At 37.1% G+C, this 12,480-nt stretch overlaps 1 protein-coding gene across 1 annotated transcript in view; it reads right to left on the bottom strand.

The window, feature by feature from the left end:
• Window positions 1–6,365: 6,365 nt before the first annotated feature.
• The window catches only part of MS3_00003224 (uncharacterized protein), a 43,065-nt gene continuing 36,950 nt past the window's right edge, over window positions 6,366–12,480 (bottom strand). Inside the window, exon 14 of the mRNA XM_051210962.1 lies at window positions 6,366–8,141. Within this exon, the coding sequence (XP_051070988.1) occupies window positions 8,040–8,141 (102 nt within the window). The 3' untranslated portion in view covers window positions 6,366–8,039. The remainder of the gene's footprint in view (window positions 8,142–12,480) is intronic.

Below are 12,480 nucleotides of genomic sequence, written 5' to 3' on the forward strand. Positions count from 1 at the left end.
AGGATACCGAGATCGTGCCAGGATACAAGCTTGGCTACAGAACGTAACCAAATTCGCGCGAAGTCACAATCAAATTGTAAGAATAAGAATGGAAGCACAATATAGCTGTCATTAGCACAGTCAAACAAAAGCACATCAAAACAAACACTGGTACAGTTGGTTATAATAATTGTTTTTATTAAACCAGTCGTGTTCTCGTGATAAATGTGAGTCACTACAAGTTCATTCAAACACCACAGCTTGGTACCTACATTAGTCCCAGATAACATGAGATGTTATGCACTTAACCGCTTTGGGAGTCATTCAACATGAAATACTTATAAGAATATAGCTTGTTAAATTCCCATGAGTTTAAATTCCAAGTGTAGGGATTAATGGAAATTCTTTAGGTGCATTTGATGTGTTAATAGTATCTAGGTGGTGAATAGATTGGTATCGAGTATTACGTGAATGGATTAATTATCGAACGTCATCGTTAAGATATTCAAATAGGCTAAACTTCAAATAAAGTGGTTATACTACACTAATGTAGTATTTTTCGATACACTACTACCTTGTCAGGTAAAGTAACTTGATACACAAGTGATAGATTCCAAAGTGGGGTTCCGCAAACAAATCTTTGACCAAAAAAGGATTGTGTCCTACATTTACATAGTGAAATCTGAAACGACTGTAAGTAAAACTGGTATAAGCACTTACACTCATCAGCAATACCTGCCCTTTCCTACCGCTGAGAATATGACAAAAGCAGTCAACATCCAGTGAATAGTTTATTATACATGACCTCTATCACAAAGTGAAAAGTCGTTAAATTTCATCATAACTTATCGTTATAAGACAACTAAATGTCGTTTTGCAAGGAAAATGTTTGTGCGGATCAAGAATTTAGAATTTCCGGTCTATATACAATTGTGATATCTGAGCACGTGGATAACCAGTCAAATAATGTTTTAAATAGATGTAACCCATGGAAAGAGGTCGTTTGTGAAGTTAATTGTTATTACACCTACCAAAAATGAGGCATATTACGGGAAAATATAATTCCAATTTACTTGTTGAGGATTATCATATAGCTATCAATTTTCTGAAGGACTTTGGTGGTAAAACAATCTTCATGTATGTGGAGCATTTTTTTACTTTTCGAACGAATACACTGCATGTTGAACAAAAGCTGCTCCGATCGTCTGAGAAAATCAATAACCGTGCTGCCAGATATGTGTGGTTTCTACTGCTAACTTCTATACTGCCTAAGTAATTGACTTACTAGTGACTTGAAGATTTCAATGACTACAGCAATCATCTGTGAATTTAGAAATAACTTGTAAATAATTTCAACGTTCACTACGATCTCCCTTACTTAGCTGAATAATGTAATGAGTGCACGTCATATGCATTTGTGAAACTTTCTTCCCTCATCAGTTGAGTTTTCAAAGCCATGTTCGAATTATGCCAAACTCAAGAGCCTTTAGTCAGTCAGTCGCTGTCGAAGAATAATGTCGAGGTCTACAGAAGCCATATTATAGCTATTTGATCCAATAGTACTACTAGTAGACATAGATAGAAGACACCAAAACAACTCAATTTTATTTTGTTACTGAACACAAAACGATAAAAAACTATTGAAGTGATCCATCAATAAGAATCTCCTAAAAATTAACCAACGGTTGTAAATGCACGTATACCAAAACCCCAAGGCTGCGTATAATCTAGTGGAATACTCCATGCTATTTAAATACTGAGTCCCCACCGTCATTTCAGCCCTTGAAGGTCGGGTAGACCAACGTACAATAATCTTAAACAAGGAGTAGTTTTTACCTTATGCCGTTAAACAACATATCTGGCATTATAGCTGGTGTCAGCACGTGATAAAAACCTCTATTTAAATTCTAAATCTAAATCCTAATTTATAGCCCTCTTTATAACCTTTGTGAGTAGCTGATTTGTCACAAGGTCACTTTGGCGTCTCCCGAAGGTTGCTCATAAACTATGTTCTCACCCAATTTACAATCAAAAAGTGTATAATTTCAGTTTATGCAAGCGACAAAGACAAAAGCAGGGACGAATCGATATGATAGCAGTCACAACGAAAATGTCAAGTAAAACAACGGTGATCTAGTTTGTGAGAATCATAGAAATTTGCCAGATATAAAAAGAACTACAATAAAAAATAGATGGTATTAACCTCGCCTAGAATCAAATGATCAACGAGGGGAGTCAAGAAGAAAAACTTCATATTTAAAAATAAAGCAAAAAGTTACATTACAAAAGTGTGTTCGTGGAGGCATTTCCATACTCATTCGCCTAAACTTCCTAAGGGTATGTTGGATATGTTATCTTGATTTTTTAGGCGTTCTTGGTAATTGACAATTTTGCTTAGCGTTGAAATACACGTTCGGTTAAAATAAAAATGTGAATTTGATATTCATTCGTATATGAGCTAAAAATTGTGCTTTTATCGTTGTATCAGATCTCATGAACTTAATGATCTTTTTGAAATTCTAATGAATTTCTTCTAAATTTACACCAAATTTTACTTATTAAATATCATAAACAAGTTTGAAGCATATTATATTCAATAAATAGGTTTTCACTTAGGTGTTAGTGTGGATCGGAAGTCATTTATTACAGAAAAGTCTGCGTATGCATAATACGAAGAGGGTAACCACGTGAAAAACACCCAGTATTCCGTTTAATTTACATAACTGACATTTCGCATTATCTGATTTGTAGGTATTTCTATAGAAACCCATTCAATTACTTATAAAACTGAGTCAACTGGTATATTGTCCTTTACGCAATTACTTCCTGGTATTTGCGTAAACAAACACTACTTTGACATATAATTCCCATTTAAACGTTAACAACACGAAGTTCAGTGAAGGGATCTCTTTTCAATCAGTACAATATATATCAGTTCCCTGAAAACATGTGAACAAGGAATAAACATGATGTTGTAATAGAAAGATTATAATACTAGATAGAGTAATATGGATAATAACAATAAAAGATTGTGTGTGTGCAAAATAAAAAGTCTTGTAAAAGTAATAAGTTAGCAACGGAATATAATGTGAATGAAATAAGGTGTTTCTGTTACAATAATTGAACGTAACAGAGGGGTAAAAATGAAATGAAGTGATGTCATAAAAAATTATGAATAAAATCATGAGACCTAAGTAAAGATAGTGGGGCATATTTTTCAATACGAAATGAAATAATAGCAATAATAACGGTAATAATATTTTAAGGTCAAGGTAACGATAAGACGTACTTCTTTTGTACGCACGGTTCTGGCTCCTACTCATGAATAACAAGAGCTTCTGCTATTTTAAGGAGTTGGATACGTGTTTGTTAAATAAATGAATGTGACATCAACATAAATTTAAAATATTATCTGGGTGTTTCAGTCTCCATCCATATTTATCTTTGACAGGAATTTATATATATAATTTTCTATCAGTTGTTAAAGGCTAAAAATTAATCATTGAATGAACTATGTCTTTCATTCAACTACAAGTTAAAGTTATACTAAACTTAAAACCCATTGACAAAAGTAAATTTAAATAATTTTTATAAACTGAATACAGAAGAATGCAGAAAACTGGTTTTCTCAAACCTTTATCAATTTGCAAATAGGTTTTCAGGAGTCCTGGTTAGGGTTAAAGACAAGACTGATAGATAGGGTTAATTTGTGTGCCATGTACAATTTAATTGGGAAGAGTTGAGCATTTAACACGTTTAACAGTTATTTCTACACAATGATGGTCAGAAATAGCTTTTAATTGTCTTTTTAAACTATCTGAATACTATGAAAATGTATTTCTATTGGTTGCATTACACGATTTACGACAAATTTAGTGTTTTTTGGATTTGGTGAAGAAATTCAAAAGCCGTTTCTCAATTCTGAGCCCCGATAAAATACCTATTTTTAAATTATGCTTCCTAAAAGTTTCTCTGTGATGTTAAAAACCAAACAAGTACTGTTTTTTCACCCTTCATAAAGTTATACTATGATGCTGCATCATACATGACAAGTTCATACAAGCATATACTCTTTTGGACTACACGAGACTAGAATAATCACGTGACTATCAAATTTATTAATTCAAATCTATTGGTTTTCTTGTACCCACTTATACGGGTAGTCCTGAATAACTATCCACGTAATTTTCGACATACCCTAACCTATCTATATGTCCATTGTTTTTGGAGATACAGTTGTTACAAGATACAGTTCAGATTACTATACATTCGTTCATTTCTATCCAGTTTAGATCAAACCAAAGCAATATAACTCCGGCTAACTCCACTCAAATACAATTACTGCTCATCCTATTGCCAAGATTACTACAATTCTGCTGCAATTACTCGATGGTCGATTCCTGGTGTCATTCCTAATCCTTATTATTACAGTTCGGTCCTATTGACTAATATACTTATTGGTCAGTTCAAGTATTTAAATACATATTCGATGATATTATGATTCAGGTTTCATTGAACCCATGTGTTATCGGTCACTTAAATTAGTTAACAGATAATGTTGAACTTCTTTCGGAAAGAAGCACTAGCAGACTGAATTAATTAAAATGACAAACAGTAATAGTGGTTTCGGACATTAATGAGAACAAGAATTTTCCCCAGGTTACACTATATCACTTACAGTTTTTAGATTAAATCAGACATACTAACTAGATGGAAAATTAAGTTTTGATAAGTTTGCAGGTAATGGTCTGTGGAGTTAATGAATAACTATTACGATAAGTGACTAATGATCACGCAGATAGGAAAAAAAGGTAAATAAATTATTAACAGGCTTCAACACGAATTTTTACCTGTGGTCTATTGTTGTCAACTAACACCCAGACATTATTTTCACTGTCTATTGAGATATATGAAAATCGCCATATCGTATCAATAGTTCTCATCGATATCAAGCTACAGACAATAGAAAACTGATTTCAAAGACAGACAAACGGAATTTGAGCTTACTTTTCATTATCGAGTTATAAGTATTATTCATACAACGAAACCGATAGTCATTCGAAAATCTGTTGCCAAGCAAGGCGTATCGAAATCAATAGACAACACAGGAGACAAGTAAGTTTGCTCTTAAAATACAACTTTTACTCTCCACTTATGAGTCTAATTATAATGGCCCTAGAATAACTTACCGTGCTTCGCTTCAATTTGTTTGGTGGCATCCAAAATCATTCTTCGTACACAAGGTAAGTACGGACTGACTCCAATGAATCACTATTGTTTCCTGTATTACTTGGCCTGAAATTTGTGTAATACTAATGGTACTGAAGACAGATTTGATCACCAACAATTATTACACATAAAATATGAAGATTAAATCATTGTTTTATACGTCATAGTCACCCTTCTGACGTGCTGTGATCAAACCTACTCAAGAAATTAACACATTTCCATAAACTGTATAATTAAGTAACGGTACTTAAAACGGATAAACCATGAAATAACGATACTTAGTATTCAAGTGATAAAATATCTGCAACTACGATCTTACTAACTATTTACCCTAGTAATTAATTGTCCTATCAGGCTATTCAGTTTCTTAATACATTTTGTATCAATAAATGCGAAGATTTATGCATGTAGTTCGATTTTTAGACCACGCGAGTGTTTAGTAGTATGAATCGTTATTCCAAACTATTGATTTCACTCCAAGATCCATGCAATATTTATATTAGTAAATGTTTGCGACACAGATAGCTATGTGCTACTGAAATGGGTATGCAATAAAATAGAAATACCAGCTTTACTATGTTCAAGGGAAATGTATAAATACTTCTCTAAAGATTCCTCAGTTTCGAGTAAACTGATGGGTTTTACTATAAACTAATGTACGCGACACGTGAAACCAAACTAGTGGTTCGGGAACTAGCTTCAAGAAATATGATATACTTTTCTAGGTTAGTGCAACTTTGATCTACTGTAATCTACACTGGAAACAGTTTAGGCCCATCTCTTGATAGTAAGTGTAAGGAAGATCATATGAATTTTATAACAGAAGAGCCACTCAACTATCAGTGAGTGAAACATTAATTTGTGGCTATAGACCCTAGGTTGTCGGGTCTGAGGTAACACCTGAAATCATATAAAACAGCGTAGTAACAAAATAGATATTACTATGTTCAGCTTCCAGTTACACTAATTATATGACACGGGGTTATATTACTTAGTACTTCAAATGAAAACAGAATGGCTTATTTACCAAGTAACTAATCTCCTTGAAATTCCTTATATCTACTTGCAAAACTACGTGAAATACATTCGTATTTTATGACAAAACCAGAAGATAGTTTTGTATAATAGCAATATTTCATAAAAATTATGGTTCAAATGCATTCTACGCCTGAGTTAACAACGTCAACAATAACGAACAGTTTAAGGAAGACGACTCCCCATGAAAAAGAACACCAGTGGCAGGAAAGATAAGATTGAGATTTACTGAAGCAACAAAACACCTTAGCAGCTGTCAAGCAAGAGAATTAGATTAAATAAAGTTTTAACTGTGCACTTTTAGTGAGTCGCATTAAAAAAGAATAATAAAAACTTTCCCAGTTTATCTGTAAACGACTGTTTGTTTCCTAAAAATTTATGCTGTATTCTTGTGATGTATAATGTCTGGGATTGATCTTCGTGAACTGGCAAGAAGATATGTAGTTTTACCAGATGGTTGTCATTTTAATGAGCAATGTTGAGTAAATATGAATCATTTATGCAGAATACCTTAGAGTATTCAATCAGCCAAGTGTACGCAGTGATCTTTAACGGAAGTATATCATTCTAATTTCCTCAATAATTGAACAGTATTTCAGGTAGTCACAAACACACTGGTCTCGTGTATAGAACAAATCAATAATGAAGCTAAAAATTATGAAGGTTCATATTTAACTTGTAAGTCAGTAAATTAGGTGATTGATTACTAATATACTTTAGTCGACAAGTTAACACATCCAAGGGTTCCATAAACTAATTACAATGCGTTCACATATCGGATAGTAGGTGCCTGAATTGATTTAGGTAAGAATTAACAAGAAAAACAGTTAAGAAAATCCACGAGTTGGTCATTGAAACATATTACAAACATTGGGTTACATAGGCGTTTGTATCATTAGCCAAACCTTTGAAGGGATATTTACAGCCACTTAAACGTTCCTGAAGCTAAGAGTAGTAAAAATGAATTAAAAATACCCGGATACTTCATCTGTAACGCACCGAAAAGCAAACAAACAACCTGTGCCAGACGGAATAATTCGGCAATGACTTAAAGAGGTTGGGAATCGTATACCACGACACGTTCATTATATTACAAGACAACAGACAATAGAATGTTGTTCATTGAATTCTAGTCTATCCGTGTTCAGCGGGAGTTCCGAGTCATTGGTCTGAACATGTGCATTACTCAACAAGCACTTAAATACAAATAAGCATCAACCTGTAACTTTTAACTGTCTTTCATAATGGTCAACTTTTATTCTACATACAAACAAATACAAAAGTACACATTATAGTTATAGCATTTAATGTTTTCATCCACAGAAGTCCAAAACACAAAAGGAAAACATGAGGAAAGTAGAAGAGATGCAAAGAGGACATTACATCCAAAGTTACATAACCATAGAGAAGATAAATTATTTCTCATTGTTTTTACATACACATATCACAATGGGCCTGAGGCGTTAAAAAATTATAGCAACGACAAAACTAATACAAAAATAGAAGGCAGACAAAATATTTTAGTTGGTTTCCAAAATTGTTTTATTTACTTCATGTCTAACGTTAGCTTCGCTCCGATAGTTACAATGTAAATATAGCGACAGAATAACGAGAGAGAAAAAAAGTAATATCTTTTATATACTCTATTTACCTCGTGAATACACACAAATCCAAATAAATAAATCAATATTAGTGAATATTATGATGAAAAAAACAAGAAAGACAAGTGAATATATATATGTTATAATCCCAAAACAGCGAACATTACAATAACCTTGAGTAATATAAATAAGGATTTACTTCGAGATTTTAGATGATGCATTGCTGGTCTTTGGAGAAGCGATGGGTGGTGCATTTCCAGTTGGCAAGGAAGAAGTTGATAGAGCATCTACAGAATTCTAAAACAGGAAAGATAATTGAAAGAAAAGAATTTAGGACTGATGATGACGAATCGGAAGAATAAGCAGGCCTAAGGAAAATTAAAATTCAATACTTACTTAAACCTGTTACCCCTCGTGCAGAAGCATAGACCACCCACCAGCATTCTCTATCAAACTCTACCCTGGGAAATCCTTTCCAGTTGCTATTCATTCTTTTGATGTCCGCTTCCGATTCCCGACACAGTGTGTTCCTTGGCCTTTATCTTTCCCTTTAGCCTTCAGGATTCCAAGTTGATGCTTGCTTCGCGATTCGGTTTGATGTTTTCCTCAATGTATGCCCTATCCACTTCCAGAGTTTTTTTCCTAATTTCCTCTTCAGTTCGAAGCTGGTTTGTTTTTTCCACGGTAGGCTGTTGCTGATTGTATTCGACCAACGGATCTGGAATATTTTGCACAGACAGTTGTTTGTGAATACTTGTACCATTTTGATGATGGTTGTGGTAGCTATCGAAGTTTCAGCTCCGTACAGTAGAGCTGTCTTGACATTCGTATTGAAGATTCTGACTTTGATATTAGTTGACAGTTGTTTTAAGTTCCATATGTTCTTCAAGTGTAGGAATGCGGCCCTCGCTTTGTTAATTCTCGCCTTTACGTCTGCATCGGATCCTCCTTGTTCATCGATGATGCTGTCCAGGTATGTGAAGGTTTCCAACTCTTCCAAAGTGTCTCCATCAAGTGTGATTGGGTTGGTGTTCTCCGTGTTTTATTTCAGGATTTTGCCTTCCCTTGTGTATGTTGAGGTCTATTGATGCAGCGGCTTCTGCTACGCTGTTTGTCTTGACCTGCATTTGTTCGTGTGTATCGGATAGAAGGGCCTGATCGTCTGCGAAGTCCAAATCGTCTAGCTCATCCTAAGCTGTCCATTGTATTCTGTGCTTCCCGTCAGATGTGGAGGTCTTCATAATGCAGTCAACAACCAGAAGAAAGAGCAAGGAGGAGATTAAGTCGCCTTGTCTGACTCCGGTTCTCAATTGGAATGTGTCTGTCAGCTGCCCTGCATATACAACCTTGCAGTGTAGTCCGTCGTGTGAATCTCGGATGATGTTTCACGATCTTAACAGGTATGCCATAGTGTCGAAGAAGTTTCTATATGGTTCGCCTATCCACACTGTCAAACGCTTTCTCACAGTCAAGAAAGTTGATGTATAGTGACGAATATCATTAAATTGATTGCTCGATAATGATCCATAGTGTGGCGACTTGGTCTGTACACGACTGATCCTTACGGATTCCGGTTTGTTAATCTCGAATCTGTGTGTCTGCTTAATCTTTCACCAGGTTCAGCAACCCTTTGTTGAAAACATTTCGTGGTACTGATAGTAGCCCGACCGTTGCTGCTACCTTGATGTGGTGGCCAGGTTTGCATACTGTGATGAACCAGTCGAGCCATACTGGTTAGAACAATCGTTCCTCAAGGTCCTACCATGTCAGACAGGTCGGTTGAAGAGCGGTAAGACTAAAAGCAGCAAACTCAAGGTCCGAAGGCGAAGTCGTTCTGCTGACTGTACAGAGGTGTGACGGCAGTAAGGTGTTTCCTTCAGACAACCAGCATGACAGCGATGCTGCCTTCCCACAAGGAGGGGTGTTGGGTCAGAAGAAATCGACCCTAAAAATACACATCTCTTCTTATCCCACGGATTTCCGTCTCCGGTGGTAAGGTTCCAAAATTTACGGAGCCAACACGAAAATTACTCACAAAACGTCGTGTGTGACCGACATCACGCAGTTGTTCCCTTGAACTGCGGTCACGCTCTCAGATTACTAAGATCACCTCTCATCCGACTTCTTTTTCAGGTACTTCCAAAAGAACCCTTCCACGATGTGGACAACCGGGAAGTGATAACCGCTCTCATACTTCTAACAGCACTCAAGACCATTGTATTAATAATCAATCTTCCCCTTCAATTCCTACTATTCCTCTTACACTATCCCAGGTCTACTGAAACCTCACTCCAAACTATACATTGGAGCATTCAACGTACGTACCGTATGTCAAATCGGCCAGCAGACCTCCTCGGCTAAAACCTAAGAATCTCGTACCATTAATGTATGCTGTCTCCGAAACACGCATTTAGGATTCTAGTGTGGTCATTCACTTGATCTCACCTCGCCAAAACAGAAAGCCGACGAGATACACTCTGCGTGTATCTGGAGACCCGATGACTAGTTCATGTGGACTGGCAGGTGTAGGTATATCGATAAGTACAATGGCAGAACAAGCACTATTAGACTGGAACACCGTTAACCGTCGTCTATGTGCTGTTAGGCTAAACGGCTCCGTAAGAACTTCGAAGGAAAGGGACACGTCGTTGCCTTTTCATCGCTCTCACTGACTGCAGCCTGGATGAAGTGAAAGATGACTTTCACAGAAGGCTCAACGCTAAGACAAAGTACTCGTAGCAGGTGACTTTAATGTCCAGGTAGGTAGCTTAAACCAAAGAAAAAGACATTTAGATGCGAATTTTGATATTCCGGCTCAGCGAGCAGATAATGGTGACTGCTGCAACAACTGTGCTCAGACAATCGTTTACTTTTAGCAAATACTATTTTCAGCATAAGGAGAGATATCGTTTCACATGGCGACCACCTGCATCAAACCAACGATGGACTCAAATAGACCATATTGCCATCAGTCATCATTGGAGTGGCTCAATAGAAGACTGTCGCTCGTTCTGGAATATCCGTTTGGACTCCAATCATGCTCTAATACGAGCATGTGTTTGCTTGCGTCTCTCTGAACGCGGGCAAATCACATCGAGAAGACCCATTAGAGACGAACTCAGTGACGAGGAAGTCAAAAGTAGATTACAAGAACAACTGAGGTCACATTTACGTAGTTCTGAAAACGAGACTGACCCAGATGTTGCTTGGAACGAACAGCTGTGGAAATAGCAGTGACATCTATTAGTGATTTAAACCAAAGGGTTACGAAGAACCAATGTATTTCTACTAAGTCTATTGCACTGATGGATTCTCGCGAACTTACCCCATCAGGCCCTAAACACGATGAAAAACGAAAACAAATCAAATCTAGATTAACCATAAGTCTAAGGAACGACCGTGAGCAGTGGTGGGCAACGAAAGCAAAAGAGATGGAAAAGGTGGCGGTTGTAGGCAACACCAGACAGCTTTTCAGACTAATAAAAGAAACGAATTAGGAAGTTATGTGTAAGTGAGACGATCTCGGAAAAAGACGACACTTATCTGCTCTCAGCCTAGACGCTTAGAACGATGGGCGGAGCACTTTGAGGAGCAGTTTAACTGGCTTTTAGTTACTCTACGACTACCCACCATTCCCAAACAGTCTGAATGGAACATTGAAGTAGCCCCCCCCCGACTCTAATTGAAGTACAAAAAGCCGCAGCTAATCTGGAGCGAGGAAGAGCAGCTGGTCCAGATGGATTGGCTCCAGAGGTCTTTAAGTATGGTGGTTCAGCTTTAGCGATTAGGTTGATCAATATTTCAAAAAGACCTGGGAGTTGGACGTGATTTCATCTGACTGGTCGCAATTACTGATTGTCCTGATATATAAAGGGGTCAAAACCATCCTGTGATAACCATAGAGGGATTAGTTTGACTGACGTAGCATCTCAATTACTGGCCTCGATAATTATCGGGGGCCTAACAAAGACATGTGAACTGCAAACACGAGAAACTCAGCCTGGATTCAGACGTGGTCGTGGCTGCGTCGACCACATATTTACCATTCGTCAGGTTCTAGTACACAGGCATACTTATCGGCGTCCGACAATGGTGGTCTTCCTTGACTTAAAAGCAGCATTTGATTCCGTAGACCGCGAGATCCTGTGGTAGTGTTTGTCATTGAAAGGCGTACCTCAGAAGTACATAAACCTTGTGAAGGCTCTTTACTTGAACACTACTAGTCGAGTCAGAGCCTACGGTGAACTGTAATCTGATTTCTCAACCACAAGTGGTGTCCGACAAGGCGGACCACTTTCTCCATTTTTGTTTGACTCCATCATCGACCTACTGATGGAAATAACGTTCTCGTCGTCTGAATTTTCAGGCATTGGTCTCCTACGAGGAGGTTCACTTATCGACTTAGAATACGCAGGTGACGTAGTCCTGTTTGGTGAAGACGCTGATAGAATGCAGTCTTTTGGTAGAATTGAGAAACAATGCCAGAATGTTTGGGATACGTTTTTCCCCCTTTAAATGAAAATTGTTGGTCCAGGACTAGCCTGTGTCAACACCTAAACTAAGGATAGGGAGTGAAGTAGTCGAACGCGTCGACAACACTTATCTTGGAAGTCTCGTCAGCCCTAATGGGTTGGCG

The sequence above is a fragment of the Schistosoma haematobium genome, chromosome ZW (assembly GCF_000699445.3).
Source record: "Schistosoma haematobium chromosome ZW, whole genome shotgun sequence".
Taxonomy (NCBI): domain Eukaryota; kingdom Metazoa; phylum Platyhelminthes; class Trematoda; order Strigeidida; family Schistosomatidae; genus Schistosoma; species Schistosoma haematobium.